Source organism: Esox lucius, chromosome 7, assembly GCF_011004845.1.
Source record: "Esox lucius isolate fEsoLuc1 chromosome 7, fEsoLuc1.pri, whole genome shotgun sequence".
NCBI lineage: Eukaryota > Metazoa > Chordata > Actinopteri > Esociformes > Esocidae > Esox > Esox lucius.
In genome coordinates, this window is record NC_047575.1 from 18,370,797 (window position 1) to 18,389,710 (window position 18,914).

Below are 18,914 nucleotides of genomic sequence, written 5' to 3' on the forward strand. Positions count from 1 at the left end.
GTGATGTTTTGTCTGTTTTTATGTAATTTCTTAATCATTGTATATCTTGTTTTGTCTGAACTATGTGTTTCTTTAATCACTGAACCTAAACTGTATATGTATCCTTCCTGACTGATTCTTCTTTAGTTTTGCATTTTTCTAGTGTCCTTTCCACTACTGGTAGCATGAGGCGGTACCACTAGCCCATTCAGGTTGCACATGTAGTCCAGCTCCTCCAGGATGGCACATCCATACGTGCCATTGCAAGACTGTTTGCTACGTCTGCCAGTACAGTCTCAAGAGCATGGAGGAGATACCAGGTGACGGGCCGTTACACGAGGAAAGCTGGACAGGGCCATAGAAGGGCATCAACTCAGCAGCGGGATCGTTATCTGCTCCTTTCTGCAAGGAGGAACAGGAGGAGCACTACCACAGCCCTACATAATGACCTCCAGCAGGCTGGCAGAAACAGACTCCATGAGGGTGGTATGAGGACCCATCCTCCTCTAGTGGGACCTGTGCTCACAGCCCAGCACTGTGCAGCTCAATTGGCATTCGCCAGAGAACACCAGCATTGGCAGGTCTGCCATTAGCGCCCCATACTCTTCACAGATGAGAGCAGGTTCTGAACACGGAGTATATGTGACAGATGTGAAAGAGACTGGAGACGCTGTGGTGAATACTATGCTGCCTGCAACATCATCCAGCATGACTGGTTTGGCGGTGGGTCAGTGATGGTCTGGGCAGGCATATACTTGGAGGGTCGTGCAGACCTCCACGTGCTAGCCAACGGTACCCTGACTGCTGTTAGGTACCAGGATGAAATCCTCAGACCCATCGTCAGAACTTACGCTAGTGCAGTGGGCCCTGGGTTCCTCCTGGTGCAGGACAATGCCCAGCCTCATGTGCCCAGAGTGTGTAGGCACAGGTCTGGGAGGAGATCCCCCAGGACACCATCCGCCGTCTCATCAGGAGCATGCCCAGTCTTTGTCGGGAGTGCATACAGGCACTACACACTACTGAGTCACATTTTGAGTTGCTGTGATTAAATTAACAAAAGTTGGAACAGCCTGTGATTTCAATTGATTACTAAGATTTTCGGTGTGTTTGAATCCAGCCCCTCAATCGGTTGGTGATTTTGGTTTCTATTGACCGTTGTTACGTTGTTTAGCTTTCAAAAAATTACACAGTGTACAGTGAAGACCCTATGTGTGATCTAAGTGTTCCCTTAATTTATTTGAGCAGTGTATATTCACTTGTTCTGTTAAACAATTTAACTTCAAAATCGAAGAGGAACAGAAATTAAAGGACTAATTATCTATATAAAACTCTAAGAACATTGGTGGCGGTAAAAATGTGTACTATTTGTTTGTCAATCAACATATTTTTGTTGTAAATGTTTTGCAGAGTTATTATATTTCTTCACAAAGTTTTATGAAGCACATTAGTTGGAAGAGAGCAGTATGTTTCATTGCCCTCACTCTAACCTGTTCTTCAGAGAGTACCGTTTCAAGAAACACAGTCCAACACTTCAAGCCAATTATGATGTTAGACACGGCGGTTGCAGTTCGTCCAACATAATCATAATCTGTACTCAGCCAGGCTTGCTAAGAAAAATATGCTGCCGCAAGTCACTGGAACTACTAGCTAGGCCTCAATCAAATGATTTACTGTTGACTGTATGTACAAATAATAGTAACTCATATTGGCCTACTATGTAGGGAAAGATTACAGATTTGCATCATGTTTGTTTCACCTCTTCTGGCATTACTTTCGTCAGCCTATTTTCTGGACTGACATTTTTTTGGAACATGCCACAGGTAATCTGATCCAACAACCTTGCTATGGTAAAAGTTGGATGATGGACGGCAAACAACTGGAAGTGGAAAAGTTTTTGTATGTCCCAATTCACCCCTAATACAGACATTACCACAAAGGAGCAACATAATAATTGTGAATAACTTAAGATATTTTACTTATCCATTATATAAAAATAACATTCTTCATTTGCCCTTTCAAAAAAACTTGCTCTGTGTAGCAGGTAAAATGTCAGGTTGACGCAGCGCTGATGGCAATGCAGTGCAACCTGTATTGTGTTGTAACACTGTTACAAGAACTTAGACTAAAGTAGGACTCAATAAATTGTCTCTTTTCTATCAAAGAAATAGTTTAGAAATGTTTTGGGTCTTAAATTATATTTGTTTAGGTCTTAATAAGGTCATACAAATAATTGAAATGGTGCAAGAAACCTGGGGAAAACTGAGGACTTTTAATAGAAAGAAATAAGATGTAATAAAACTTAAAACAAGACAAGAAAACAAACAACGTTAGACAGGGATGAAAGTGGCAGCCTCCAAACCCGGAGCTTCGCCAAAGCCAACAGAGCCGTAGACGGAGGGCTACGTAGGCAACAGGGATGCAGCTCCGGACTAGTCGACCAGGCAGTTGGGCAGAGCAGGAACTCAGTGGTGCTCTTCATACTCCCGGATCCACAGCAGTAGGAGTCCCACGCCGAAGCTGGAATTCCATTGAATCCTAAAGCTGCGGGCAACCATTCATGGTCGACGGACCGGATTGGGTGCCACAATAGTGGATACCCAGCATCTCATTTGATTTTAAAACAAAGGACAAGCAATGAAAGTGAATTAAGAACAATTGAAATATAATAATAAAAATATTAGCTCTTTTCAGGTCTTTAAATAGCCATAATAAGGGTGTTGCTTGCCTTGGTCATGGTGGCCGATGTGAATTGGCACACACAGGTGTCAGTTTCTGTATCCCAATTGCTTCTGTATTTATGCCATCCACAGGTAATGACTTGTTTAACTGGACTACTAGCATGTTGTCTTGTTGGTTATAATTCAATAAACCACACTAAAATCATATCAAATTACTATGCTATAATTTCAGAAAACAAAAATATCAGACTGCAATTCAACTGAAGTATACATATAAATTTTTTAAATGCAGGTCTAACACCCACCCGCAAAAGAAACAACTAATCCAGGACTAACAAGGGGGAATAACCTAGTTAGCAGTAATGAGACGTCTTTGTTGCACCATCTTATGTTGAGTGACATGCATTTCTCAGGTCCCTGATGCGAGCTACCAAGCTACTCCCACATTTCTCCTATTTTCAACAACATTTGACCATTGTCTTTCTAAATTTGGACAATAACGTCTTTAGATTTTTAGATAACCATTTTTTGTTTTGGTCAAGCTGCTCAGATTTGGCATATTGACACTATCTAACATTGTGGATTGCCCAAGTTTTAGCCCCTTAAGAACAGAACCTTTACAAGTGGCCCAAGCAAATTGATTGTAATAAATATGGCATTGTATTGCTCCCTCTTTTATTTGCCAGACATTTCAGGAAGATTTATTCATAAGCCATACAAATTAAATCGAATACAAGAAACTATTTATCCCTTTATGGGAAATCATAAAAGACCAAGCGGCTATAAAAACATTACAGTACACTCAATATGTTGATACAGTTTTAATCAGATGTTATAAAATATACTGTGTGACAATCTCCAGATTGGGAAATTCCTGTCTTTGGGTCTCCCTCCTACAGGATGTGTAAATATTTCTGACCGATGCCCCGGTCAGCATCAAAAAGTGTGACAGTATCATCACTCAAACCCTACCAGTGCCTACCAATGAGACTGGGGATCCTGAGTACTGTAGCACAGTTGGTTGAGCATGGTGCTTACAATGCCAGGGTTCTAGGCTAAGTTCCCGTGACTCGACAGGAAAATGTATTCTTGCAGTTACTGTAATGGTCAAGTGTAGTCAGTAGTTATTATAGCTTTATTATAATATTTTTATTTTTAACAAACCCTCAGCTATATGATTTCTTAATCTGTCCGTGTCCACCATTGTTTAACACTTTTTAGAATGGATTTTAAAGCCTTGCCTTAGGTTAAGCTCTCCAAATCCAAAAAAAACACTGTAATATTGGAAATATGTAATGAAACAAATCCAATAAATAAGTTGTTTGGTCAGTTGTTTCAGAACTCAGCTGTTGCCATCCACACATGTAAGTGCTATCCTGTCCTCACTCTCCTTTCTTTGTTCCTCACGACTCTCCTGTCACACCCTTCCTTCCCTATCTCTTCTACCCTCGCCCCAGCATCCCTTTTTACCTTTCTTCCTATTTGACTTCTGCCTCATACTTCTGTCCTCTTTTCTTCCCTGTCTCAACTCATTTTTTCTCCATCCTTTTCCCACAGTTGATCAGTGGAGGATCCATCGTCAGTGCTGAGGCAATATGGGATCATGTCACCATGGCCGACAGGGAGTTGGCATTTAAGGCAGGGGATGTCATCAAGGTCCTCGATGCATCAAATAAGGACTGGTGGTGGGGACAGATTGATGATGAAGAAGGATGGTTCCCAGCCAGCTTTGTGAGGGTGAGTGGAGCCTTCAATTATTTTGTTCTATTCTGCAGCACTGTGTCTTGCCTCTCAACCAGTACCTATTCTAAATGAAGCAATTTGTTATATTTCGCCATGTATCATTTAAATTTACAAATTAATAACTGCCCTGTTTTGTAAGGTAGATATTTTAGGGATGGTTGATGATAATTTTGATTTACAATGATTAAGCTCAAACTATGATTATACCAACTCACAGAAAATTAGAGATTTAATTGAAATACTGTGAAAACAAGAAGACCTCGTCTGACAATTGAGGGGGCCATGGCCATGCTTGTGAACATTTGCTCAAACCATTGCTGGAAACTGTTTTGAAATGGCTAGCTGCTAGTTTTTCTTATAGACCAACCTGTTAGAATTACCCATGATGATAGGGGCTGGCCAGCTGAGCAGATAATTATATCTGTTAACTAAATCCTTATTAGCCAATGAAAAGTGTTCAAGTAGTTGAGCAGATACTGAACACCTGAGCAGATACTTATATCTGTTAACTAAATCCTTATTAGCCAATGAAAAGTGTCCAAGTAGTTGACTAAATCCTTATTAGCCAATGAAAAGTGTCCAAGTAGTTGATAAGCAATAAATTAAGCATCTTCACTACTGGCATGTTCTGATAGTAAAATGAACTATATCAATGAAAGCGGTGTGTCAGGATAATTAGCTCCAAGCTCAGTTTGAATACCCTGTGGGGTGATCACTTGTCCTTCGACATGTTGACTTAATTGATTCACTGATGTATTGTGTGGAGAAGGGAACTTAAGTCATCAGCTTGAAAACATATATTTCATCATCTTGTAAATCAATTTTATAAGGAGCCTGGCCTATGGCTTTCTTCAGCTTTCTGCACAAACTCACTGCCAGAGGCAATAATAATAATAATAATAGCATATTGTAAAATACAGTGCCATAGACAAGTATTTGCTCTCTTCCTCATTTGCTGTATTATTGCATTATTTGTCACAATGAATGGTTGCAGATCTTCATACAAAATGTTATATAAGATGAAGAGAACCTGAGTAAACACAAAATTATAACTGTATGTTTTGAAGGAAAAAATTGTCCAACAACATCTGGCCTTATGTGAGAAAGTGATTGCCCCCTTTTTTACTTAATCATGCCATTTACCATATTGCCAGCCCTGTTCAATCTAATCATGACTTATATAGAACCTCATCATCAATGTGACATAGTCTACAAGGTCTCAACATCAATTTGGAAAGTGTTACAAAGTCGTTTTTAAGGTGCTGTGACTAGCAAACCATCATGAGAGCCATTATCTCCAAATGGAGAAAATGTGGAACAGTGGTTATTCTTCCCAAGAGTGGCCTGGCTACCAAAATTCCTCCAAGTGCACAGTGACGACACATTCAAGAAGTCACAAAAAAACACCCCGGGCAATATCTAAGGAACTGCAGGCCTCTCTAGCCTCAGCCAAGGTCAATGTTCATGATTGGACATTAACAAAGAGACTGGGTAAAAATGTAATTAATGGGAGAATTGCAAGGCCCAAACCACTGCTATCTAAGATGAACATTGTTCTTTGGACATACACTTTAAAAGTTGAACCTTTTGGAAGACGCAGGTACTGCTAAAGCAAAATCAGTATTTCACAATAAGATCATGATCCCAAAAGTCAAAAATTGTGGTTTTAATGTAATGGTGTGGAGTTGCTTTGCTACTTCAGGGCCTGGATGACTTTCATTGAAGCAACCATGAATTCTGCTCTCTACAAGAAAATACTGAAGGAGAATGTCCGGTCATCAGTCCGTGACCTGAAGTGTAATATGGTTCTGCAGCAGAACAATGATCCCAAACACAAGAATAAGTCCACCTCAGAAGGGCACAAAATATACAAAATTAAGGTTTTGGAGTGTCATTGTCCTGACATGAAGCCCATTGAGATGCTGTGGTTGGACCTTAAACAAGCAGTTCATGCACAAAAACCTCCAAAGTTGCTGAATTACAAAAATTCTGCAAAGATGACTCCAGCATCCTCTTCGCCTCTTCACTGTTGGGACAGGTGTTTTGCAGGTACTATTTAATGGAGTTGTGAGGCACCTGCTTCTTAGACTAGACACTCTAATGTATTTGTTCTCTTGCTCAGTTGTGCAGCGGGGCCTCCCACTCCTCTTTCTATTCTGCTTAGAGCCAGTTTGCGCAGTTCTGTCAAGGGATTAATACACATTGTTGTACCCAGATCTTCAGTTTCTCTCATGGAATACCCTTCATTTCTTAGAACAAGAGTAGACTGACAAGTTTCAGAAGAAAGTTCTTTATTTCTGGCCATTTTGAGCCTGTAATCGAACCCACATATGCTGATGTTGAAGATACTGAACTAGTCTAAAGAATGCCAGATTTATTGCTTCTTTAATCAGCACAACAGTTTTCAGCAGTGGTTAGGGTTTTTTTAATGATCAATTAGCCTTTTAAAATGATATACTTGGATTATCAAACACAACGTACCATTGGAACACAGGACTGACGGTTGCTGATGATGGGCCTCATTGAAACATAGGACTGACGGTTGCTGATGATGGGCCTCTGTACTCCTATGTAGATATCCCATTAAAAAATCAACTGATTTCTGCTACAATAGTCATTTACAACATTAACAATGTCTACACTGTATTTCTGATTAATTTGATGTTATTTTAATGGACAAATTGACCTTTTCTTTCAGAAACTAGGACATTTGTAAGTGACCCCAACATTTTGAACGGTAGTGCATGTGTATAAAATTGAGTACACCCCTTGCATTTTTGTAAATATTTGATTATATCTTTTCATGTAATAACACAAAAATGAAACTTTGCTACAATGTAAAGTAGTGAGTGTACATCTTTTATAACAGTGTAAATTTGCTTTTCCCTCAAAATAACACAACACACAGCCATTAATGTCTAAACAGCTGGCAACAAAAGTGAGTACACCCCTAAGTGAAAGTTTCAATATTTTGTTTGGTCACCATTATTTTCCAGCACTGCCTTAACCCTCTTGGGCATGGAGTTCACCAGAGATTCACAGGCTGCCACTGGAGTCCTCTTGCACTCCTCCATTAGCCATTTTCCCTCCCCAGTGTCATGTGACTCGTTAGTGTTACAATGTCTCAGGTGTGTTAAATTTGGTGTTATCGCTCTCACACTCCCTCATACTGGTCACTGGAAGTTCAGATGGTTCAAATGGTGTCAAGCGTGTGTGGCAGCAACCAGGTGAGGAGTACAAAGACAAGTGTGTCTTGTCTACAGTCAAGCATTGTGGTGGGAGTGTCATGGTCTAGAGCTGCATGAGTGCTGCCGGCACTCGGGAGCTACAGTTCATTGAGGGAACCATGAATGCCAACATGTACTGTGACATACTGAAGCAGAACATGATCCCCTCCCTTCGGAGACTGGGCCGCAGGGCAGTATTCCAACATGATAACGACCACAAACACACCTCCAAGACAACCACTGCCTTGCTATTGAAGCTTAGGGTAAAGGTGATGGACTGGCCAAGCATTTCTCCAGACCTAAACCCTATTGAGCATCTGTGTGGCATCCTCAAATAGAAGGTGGAGGAGTGCAAGGTCTCAAACATCCACCAGCTCCGCGAGGACTCAAGTATCAACCTATGAAGCTCTGGTGAACTCCATGCCCAAAAGGCTTAAAGCAGTGCTGGAAAAGAATGGTGGCCACACAAAATATTGACACTTTGGGCCCAATTTGGACATTTTCACTTAGGGGTGTACTCACTTTTGTTGCCGGCGGTTTAGACATTAATGGCTGTGTGTTGTGTTATTTTGAGGGGACATCAAATGTACACTGTAATACAAGCTGTACACTCTCTACTTCACATTGTAGTAAAGTGTCATTTCTTCAGTGTTGTCACATGAAAAGATATAATCAAATATTTGCAAAAATGTGAGGGGTGTACTCACTTTTGTGAGATACTGTATATGTCATAGTCACTAATCAACTTGATAATACTGAAAACTTACTTCAACTTCAAACAGTGAATGCTAGCGATGACTGTCTGTGTTAATAAAGGTTTGCATGCTAATAGCACATCCTTTCGAAAGTCAGGCAGTGAGGATTTATAGATAATCATGTCTTCTGCATGTCTTCTGCATCAAGTTTATGGGATAGTTGATACTGAGATTCTACATGTATAAAAACATGAATAGAGATAGCTCGACATGGAATACAGCAGTTATTTGTAGTTATTTAACGGCTGAACTTCTATATAAGCTACAGTATATAATGTATTTCTCCATCCAAAACTGCAGCTTTCGCAAAATTTCTTGAAAGGCTTGCCTTGTTAATACCAATAGCCTGTATGTTTTTTAATAAGTCATAATTTGTTTCAGTAGTATCATTATTATTATATCCAAGCCCCAGAAATAAGGCAGTACATTGTGTTTCTCATCCGTGTCCCCTTATTTTTGCCAATCTCAAAGAAGTGACAGAGAGTTGAGGGATGGTCAGAGGTTGTTCTCTCTCTCCCTCCCTTGACTGAGACTGACCAGATGCAGGCCAGTAAAATAAAGAAGTAGATAAGTAATGTGTTCTTACTCACCTGTGCCTCACAAGTAAAACAACACACTGTCTATTACCAGTGTGGTCAGGTGCCTGACATTTTTTAATATAAATTATAAATTGTTTGAAAATAATGTCATAATGATAAACAATACAATTATTACTTACAAATTATACTACTCAGCTTTTGCATAATCATAGTAACAAAGTGTGCCTATGAAAAGCATATGCTATGACATACCAACATCCATAATATATGCCCTAGATGGCCCCAATCAATTTAAAGACAACACAGTCTGGGCCTGTAGCAATTTATTTTGGGCCAGTAGCCTTTAGGCCGAATGGCCGGACTGTGTCAGTGAGATTTTTTTTTACATTGATCGCTGTCATCTACGTGAAAATATTTTTTGAATTTTGAATGACATGAGTAGCCTTATCAATGAAGCTTCATGAAAATATATTTGCGTCTGACCACTTAGGCCACGGGTTTCTAATTAAACCAAGCAGTTGGATGGTTTGCCAGTCTCCCTCTTATATATCTCTGATATATTTTTCCTAGCACTGGATCTACTGATAGCTAATCCACTTAACTTAATTTCATTAAAAAATGTAATTTCTTTTATTGTGTTATGTTGTTGTACCACCTATCTTGAGCAATGTAAGAACTAATGCAATGTAATTAACTTAAATGCATATGTGATTGGATGGTGGCAAATGCAGATATAGTTTAAATGTATAATAGGTTGATTTGCTACCATTTTACATGTTTAGCTTAGTTGGTGGAGCATTGCACTTGTAGCTCCACGGTTGTGTGTTCATTTCCTACAGGGGCCACTACAAAGAAGTATGAATTGTATGCTAAATTATTTACACCTAATGTAATTATCTTGGCTCCAGCGTTGTGGCTAATTACAACAGGTTGGCCTTTGGAAAAAGCTAGTAGCTAGTCATTTCAGACCCATTGTTTAAACTGTGTATTGCCCAGAGAAGTAAATACTTTGGAGGGTTATCACTACTGGCCTTCTTCATTTGCTAACTGTTAAAATGAGTCTGAACTAGGTATGTCATGTTTTTCTTTCCAAAGGTTGAACCCCAGCCACCTCAACCTCACACAAAACAGGTTTTCTATATCAACCCAATAGCAGCTCCAAGGTTCCAAAACACATCTACCAAGGTGCGTTTGATAGTTTCAGCAACTATATATTTCAAAGCAACTGTTTCTACTAGCATCTGCACATTGGACCAGACCATTACTAACATCATGTCACTATGAGAGTACGGTTTTTCATTGGCAGACATCACACTTCACGTGTCAGGCTTTTTAATGGCTATATGGTGAAACTATGGTATTTCAAACAAATTTACTGTAGATAATAATTATTTCTCAATATAAAATGATTAAATGCTTTCATCTAAAATCTACATATATTCTACCTAAATTACAAAATAATATTTATTTACAAATATGTTAATCTTCTAATCAGTTTATCAAACCAAAGCCTAAGTTGGCCTTGAAAGTGAATAGTGGCCTTTACATTGCATTCCACTCTCTCCGCCTCATTCTCAGATTGTCCTCTCAAATCTCTGTTTCTCACAATCTGCTTTGTAATAAAAAAAAATGTGAGCGCTGAGGCACCGATTCTTCCAAGATCTAAATAATAAAACATAAAGAACCAACATTTTAATGGATGTCAGGGCATATATAAGAGGTGGATAAAAATAACAGTGTTTGATAAGTGGCTCAAATAAAAGCCTATTTAATGGTTATTTTATGTAACTGGATTGGGTGACTGTAGCATGTTGGAAGTTATTTCCAGTAACAATTTCTAAAATCTTAAGAGCATTTCTGGATTCTTGCACCCATCCTATAAATATAACGTACGGGTTTTGTCCACTGGTCCAAGTAAACAGAGAGAGTGGCTCTATATAAAAACCAGTGGATACCCCAGCTGAGGAACACTGTGTACACAGAGTATTATCAAGCAGTGAGACCAGATGTCTGGAATATATTGCTTAAAGCACACTCCATATCTGACGTCCATATGAAGACATGCATATTAGACTCTATGTTTGATAAGGCAGGGTTTAATGTTTGTAACATAGATGTTCATATTCCAGAGGTGTTTTATATCTCTCTTCCTCATTTGCAGTCTTTCAAAGTGCTGTTAGTTATGTAATAGATGAGGAACAATAGCTTTACCACCAACTTGGCTATTGGCTGTTTTCATTTTTTTAGTGACCACCATCAATGTAAATAAACTACCTATATTTGTAAAATCATCAGCTAGACATGGTGACAACAAAACTCTTTGGAGTAAATACTTCTTTTTTTATTTGACCAAATCGACCAAGTGATCTCATCACATCTTAATCAGTGGAGTTTTCTGGGGGTGTCAAGAAGTTATTAGTATATGGGGACATAACTGCAGTTCCCACATATCCTACAGGGTAAGATGTGCCCATTAACAACACAGTTGCATCATGTGTTAGTGTTAGTAATCTGCATTTTTCCTGAAAACCATTATGATTATGTAGATGTGTATTAGGAGTCAGCTACCTTCCCTGTGTCCTCTGGCAAGATTTCTAAAATTAGTTCCCTTTGAGGATTACAGAAAGTGACAGTTCATTCCTTGAAATGCCTTCAAGCAAACAATGCACAAATGTGCTCACAACTCCTGCAACTCCCATAACTAGGTATCAGATTCTAATCAAACAATGAATACTACGACAGCATATACATTTTTTCATTGTTTTAGATTTTTTATTTCCTTTGTGTGTGTGGATCTGTTAACCAGTGCCTGATTTATTACCCTAATCCTTGTCCAACAGATACACCTTCCCTTCACCTTGCACTAATCTGTGTCCAACAGAAACCGCTTCAGCCTGTATACTTACATAAGATAAAAAAAATTGAAGTCTCTAAATATTTTACATATGGCAATATCACAAAAATGTACCTAAGGTAGTGTCCTTCTGTTACTCTTAAGGCTCCTGATATAGATTTTTGAGGTGAGCAAATGCAGAATGTTAGTGTACAAAACTTAGTGTACTAGTATTTATTCATGGATTGAACGTTTCATCACAATTCTGTTTTGAACATTCGTTTTAGGGCTGATGTCCAAAGGAGCATTCTGCTCATCCATCCTGAATTGGAATTTATGAAGATTTGGTGTAAAGTTCATTACTAAAAATACATGATACAATTGCTTAAAAAACATGATACTGTTAAAAAAGGAAAGTAATAGTTAGGCCCAGAACCTCAATTCCATGACCAATCATTGGCTAGTAAGGTTTGACGATTGATTTGACTTCTATTGACCTTTAATCAAAGATGTAGCCGCCATGTCCCTCCTAAATATCCCAGCATTTTTTGACGGAGTCCAAAATCAAAGATGTCCACTGGCACCATCTTGAAAATGTTTGTTTTGAACCAGAGCACCTATAATCATGTACAAAGACACTTTTTCGGGAAAGTCGACCACAAAGATTCTGAACCAGACAATAGTTTGATCTTACTACATAATTTTGACCCAGAAATCTAAGATGGCCACACATGCTAAAATGTAAGGACATATGACAACTAAAGCGAAAGGTGATTAAATCTTGAACTCAGGCATGTTTAATTGATCCAAACTGATCCAACAAACACTGTTTCCATCTCTGTGTCTGTAGCGGTTGTCACTTTGTAAATTACTTTTGTATGGCAAATCATTTTGAAATTCTTCATTCTCTTACATTTCTGACATTCAGCATTTTAAGCTGGTCTGTACTCCTGACTGTTCTTTATTGCATCTGGTGGATCTCCTGTTATCATAATTTCCCTGTGGCTTTTTATATTTGAAGGTTCCTATTTTAACCTTTACCACTTGCTGATCACTCAACTGCGCAGTGTTCTGCTCTTATTAGCACATTGTTACGAGCCATTTCAGTTGCTCTAGTGCATTAGATTCACTTTCTTTTGAAATCTTTGTGAGAGTGATTCATCCCTCTGTCTTTTGACAGTTCATAGAGTCCTCTTATGAAAGCTTCAGTGGACTCACCCTCCCATTGGGTTCTGTGATTAAAATGTGCATGTTAATATATTATGTTCTTCGTTGAGATGAAGTGCTTGCACAAGTTCTCAAAGTCATTCTCGTCCTCAAATACCTTGGCAATTTCTATGGCTTTTAGAAGTATAAACTTTCTGGCTGAGGGACATTTGCCAATAATAATAATAATTAACTTGGCTCTTCTCAATTTGGTGAGTTTTTTTAAATTGGTGATATACACTCACCTAAAGGTTTATTAGGAACACCATACTAATACTGTGTTTGACCCCCTATCGCCTTCAGAACTGCCTTAATTCTACGTGGCATTGATTTAACAAGGTGCTGAAAGCATTCTTTAGAAATGTTGGCCCATATTGATAGGATAGCATCTTGCAGTTGATGGAGATTTGTAGGATGCACATCCAGGGCACGAAGCTCCCGTTCCACCAATCAATCAATCAAATGTATTTATAAAGCCCTTTTTACAACAGCAGTTGTCACAAAGTGCCTTACAGAGACACCCGGCCTTAAACCCCAAGGAGCAAACAACAGTAGTGTTGAATTTCAGTGGCTAGGAAAAACTCCCTAAGAAGGTCGAATTTTAGGAAGAAACCTAGAGAGGACCCAGGCTCAGAGGGGTGACCAGTCCTCTTCTGGCTGTGCCGGGTGAGATATTAAGAGAATAAATAAATGTCTCTGGGCTAAATCCAGAGTCTATTTGATTTTAGACTAGGTCAGAAGTATGACCAGGTGAACAAGGACAGGGACAGCAACGGGCCCCCCAAACCAGGTAATCCGCAGGTTTGGACCAGGACCTAATCTCCTCCTAAAATTTTAAACTGGAGGAGACTGAAAAAAAGTTAGTAGTGCATTCCTCATATCCCCCAGCACAATAATATAGCAGAGTAACACCTTGGAACTGAGACGGGGGGGTCCGGTGACACTGTGGCCCTACCCGGGGGACGCCCCGGACAGGGCCCAACAGGCAGGAAATCAAAGATGCTCTATTGGGTTGAGATCAACAAGGTACTGAAAGCATTCTTTAGAAATGTTGGCCCATATTGATAGGATAGCATCTTGCAGTTGATGGAGATTTGTGGGATGCACATCCAGGGCACGAAGCTCCCGTTCCACCACATACCAAAGATGCTCTATTGGGTTGAGATCTGGTGACTGTGGGGGCCATTTCAGTACAGTGAACTCATTGTCATGTTCAAGAAACCAATTTGAAATGATTTGAGCTTTGTGACATGGTGCATTATCCTGCTGGAAGTAGCCATCAGAGGATGGGTACATGGTGGTCATAAAGGGATGGACATGGTCAGAAACAATGCTCAGGTAGGCCGTGGCATTTAAACGATGCCCAATTGGCACTAAGGGGCCTAAAGTGTGCCAAGAAAATATCCCCCACACCATTACACCACCACCACCAGCCTGCACAGTGGTAACAAGGCATGATGGATCCATGTTCTCATTCTGTTTACGCCAAATTCTGACTCTACCATCTGAATGTCTCAACAGAAATCGAGACTCATCAGACCAGGCAACATTCTTCCAGTCTTCAACTGTCCAATTTTGGTGAGCTCGTGCAAATTGTAGCCTCTTTTTCCTATTTGTAGAGGAGATGAGTGGTACCCGGTGGGGTCTTCTGCTGTTGTAGCCCATCCGCCTCAAGGTTGTGCATGTTGTTGCTTCACAAATGCTTTTCTGCATACCTCGGTTGTAACCAGTGGTTATTTCAGTCAAAGTTGCTCTTCTATCTGCTTGAATCAGTCGGCGCATTCTCCTCTGACCTCTAGCATCAACAAGGCATTTTCGCCCACAGGACTGCCGCATACTGGATGTTTTTCCCTTTTCACACCATTCTTTGTAAACCCTAGAAATGGTTGTGCGTGAAAATCCCAGTAACTGAGCAGATTGTGAAATACTCAGACCGGCCCGTCTGGCACCAACAACCATGTCACGCTCAAAATTGCTTAAATCACCTTTCTTTCCCATACTGACATTCAGTTTGGCGTTCAGGAGATTGTCTTGACCAGGACCACACCCCTAAATGCATTGAAGCAACTGCCATGTGATTGGTTGATTAGATAATTGCATTAATGAGAAATTGAACAGGTGTTCCTAATAATCCTTTAGGTGAGTGTATTTGCGCCTGAAAACATGACATGACAAAAGGGGCCCACCTTTTGTCATGTCATGTCAACTGAGTTTTGCTAGATTGTTTTCATGGTTTCAATTCATGAATTGGAACAAAGCTAATGATGCTATTCACCGACTTGTACAGAAGTGAAGAATGGCTTATCAAGAAATATGACACCATTGGCTTTCAGACACAATCGCAGGTAAAGGAAATTTAACTCAAACAAAATGTTTGGCCAAACCATCCTTTTACTGGATATTTTCTACAGGAAAGCTAAACCTTCTGTGATTTTTTTTGTCAATTTTAAGATTTTTAATGGAGTCTACACATAAATAACTTAAATAATAAAAAAGTTTGCATAGTGAGGTGTTTTGGACTAGTGTGAAGTTATATCTTGGCAACACAATGCATGCAACCACTGATATATCTGAATTTTACATATTGTTTTGTACACAGATTCTGTCTTTGAACGACGTACAGTATATTGTTAATCTCTTAAGATGTTGGGGTAATTAAAAAAAATATACAAATCTAAATTAACAAAGAAAAAGCCAGTTTCCCCAAACATTATTAATTGATGTGTAAATGTATATTGGGCGAAGATTAATCTTTCAGCACAAAAATTCACAGAAGCGCACAGACAAGACAAGCTGTTGAGGGTCCAGGACAGGCCTTCAGGAATTTGAAGCTGTACACAACCATTGATGAGAACTGGCTGCAGCCTTTTGACTTCCTGTAATCCACAAAGGGCTTCTTGGTTTTCTTTGTGTTCAGGACCAGATTCAACAGTGGCATAGGTTTCCTTATACATGGGTGGGACATGCCCCCCCACACTTTTTCTCATCAAAACTCTATTATAAGAGATGCTCAAGAATGGTGCTTTAGAATGGTGCGGAGGCAGTACGGTAGACAATTGCGTTATTCAAATCAGACTGGCTTAAAGACCACATGGAAGCACTTTGATTTGAGGTAGTTGCTGAAATGGTCATGCGCATGGGGCTGATTACCATAGTAGAGTAGAAGCTACCGTTGCAAGTTGCAACCAAGGGACAAACTCAGAGGCTAACAAATGAAGCCTATCCGGAAGTGCCAAAAAATGCAATTAATCGAATGGCCATTTGAGGCTGGCTGCAAAAGGGAGCAATCTCCATAGATCTCTATGGCAAAATGCCCAACTTTACAGTATTAAACATGTTTACAGCCTGGTTGAAACAAGAAACCAGGCAAGCTTAGTTCAACCGACCCACAATAGAAAGTGTTGCCACCTTGAGATTCAAATCCGGGTTGCCCATGTGAAAGGCTGTGTTGTTAACCACTACACCACAGAGGTGTATGTTTGACAGGTGTCAGTATAGCCTCTATCCTGAACAAAAGTATATTACTAAGTTTACCTCCACCACAAATAGCGGCTATGTATTGCGTTTGCCACTGGCCGTTTTAACAGCATATAAGCCAGTAATAAGCTTTACTGGTATCTACTAATTTCCTGGAAAAGTCCTAAGAATTGAGAAATTGCTAGCGAGTCTGCCGAAGCTATTTAATTTTATGGCATAAGAACATATTTTTTTCTTTCATTGCAAAACAACGTACCTTTTTCTTTCATTAGTGAATGACATTTATATAATAACTATCAATTAAGGCCACGATAACTAACTTTTTCATCAAGTGAAAAGACGAGAGAATTGTCCAGAAATAATTAATAAACGTTGTTGCTCTCAATGGATTCGAACTTAGGTCTTCCACATGAGAGGCACTGTCTTTAACTACGGCATTACCGCTTACACGGTCCGGCAAAAACGGTGAAGCATTTTAAGCATTTAAGTTTTGTTGTATAGTTTCAGGTTAACTTGCCTCAAGTGTAAGCTGGTAATGTTACGATGACTGGTTACCAACCGCCGGCTAGCAACAGCTAGCAACGCAGAGTAGCATACTGGTAGCATTTAGCCTAGCTTCTTATCCTTTGCTAACTTGGTAATGTCGTAGTAGGTGGGTGTTGTTTCAGCAACCAGGCACCTCAGCTGCATCCAGGAGTTAGACCGAGTGACGTGCCGCCAAGATGGCGATGGCCCTCTCCGCAAAAAATTTGCTAACTACCTCCTATAACGTATGAATGAGGTATATAATTAGCTAATCTGTCAAATAGCTGTTTTAATTAAACTGGCAACCATGTTAGGTGTGGTTAGGCTAACGTTATATATTAACGATTGTTGCTTGTTAGCTAACATTTGTTACGCTAACTAGCATACCGTCTAACACATTAACACTATATTCACCTCACTCACAGCTAGCACCAAGATGACACCAGCCAAGAACAAACTTAATTTAGACATACAGCGTTTTTTCTATGCAATGACAAAGTGAGTGCTACAGCTAGAGATATTAGAAGATATCTAGTTAACTAACTAGCTTAATAGTTGATCTCTTGAAACATTAGCTAACATTACATGTAGTTCCCTATGTAGGTAGCTGCATTTGACATTTCAACCTAATGTGGACCTTATAGATCAAACATTGCCATCAGGCTCTGCAGGCATAGATCATGGTCATGTCATATTCTGTACTGCATTTTAGCAGGATCAGATGGTGACCATGACAGGGATTCCTGTCACAGCAGGATCAGACAGCCAGGAAGAAAAGGTCAACCGTGGTGCTGATGTGACATTTTTCTGCATAGCAGTAGTCTATAAAAGTGTATTACCTAAAAAAAAAAATGTATGTTATAATGTGTAGCCCATATCTTGAATGTTCATATTTATTAGCAGAACCGGAAGGTTGTTGAGTTGGCCAGTGTAGTCATGCCAGAGGGTTGTGGTGGAGCTTAGGAGGTGAGGTTTCTGTACATGTACAGTAGATCACTTGGCCCTCATTTCAGGGTGGTTGCAGTTGGTTGGTGTCCCTTTGGTTGATGCTTGGCAATGTGGGTGAATTGACTTCCTGCCTGTTGGGCCCTGTCCAAGTTAAATGAATAAATACCCTCAGATATCTCGGGTCCGGCCACAGTGTCACTGGACCCCCCTGTCTCAGCCCCAAGGTTGTATGCTGCTGTATTTATTTGCTGAGGAAATAGGGTCAGTTCTCCTTCTCCACTGTATACCCTTGTAAACCTAAGGAATGCACTCTACATTTTCTTGTCTTCTAACTTAGGAGGACATGAGGTCTTAACTTGGACACAACCCAAATACATTTACTAATTATTACAACTTCTACTCTTAAAATGTTCACCCGGCACAGCCAGAAGAGGACTGGTCACCCCACTGAGCCTGGTTCCTCTCTAGGTTCCTTCCTAAATTTCGGCCCCTTTTAGGGAGTTTTTCCTAGCCAATGTGCTTCAACATTGTTGTTGCTGGCTCCTTGGGGTTTCAGGCTGTTTTGTAAAAGCACTTTGTGACAACTGCTGATGTAAAAAGGGCTTTATAAATACATTTGATTGATTGATCACATTTTATCAGCCACACACATTGAAATTCAGAGGTCTGTGGAGTTGCTTGTCGTTACGTGCGCACATCACAGACAATATCTTAACTAAGTAATATTAAATGGCTGAAGGCAGTATTTTTCATGTTTATTCTAGCAGAATCAAATGTGTCCACCAGTGCACATACACCATATGGCCAAAAGTATGTGGACACCCGACCACACCTATATGAGCTTGTTGGAAATCCCATTTCATAACCATGAACATTTGCAATACATATTTGTCCCCTTCACATTTGAAATCAAACCTACGCCCCTGGATTCCTATGTGGGTCTACCTTTTGACTACCTTGGAGGTGACCCTTTGGAGGTGTACAGCTTCTGGGTATCGGGTAGC

At 39.8% G+C, this 18,914-nt stretch overlaps 1 protein-coding gene across 4 annotated transcripts in view; it reads left to right on the forward strand.

Moving 5' to 3' along the window:
• arhgef9a (Cdc42 guanine nucleotide exchange factor (GEF) 9a) overlaps window positions 1–18,914 on the forward strand; it is a 65,683-nt gene that overhangs the window by 10,998 nt on the left and 35,771 nt on the right. For 3 of the 4 annotated variants that reach the window (XM_020047837.3, XM_010902034.4, XM_010902033.4), the window contains exons 2-3: window positions 4,215–4,394; window positions 10,017–10,106. In XM_020047837.3, the coding sequence (XP_019903396.1) occupies window positions 4,269–4,394; window positions 10,017–10,106 (216 nt within the window). In that variant the 5' untranslated portion in view covers window positions 4,215–4,268. The remainder of the gene's footprint in view (window positions 1–4,214; window positions 4,395–10,016; window positions 10,107–18,914) is intronic. The other variant, XM_010902035.4, reaches the window with a different exon arrangement.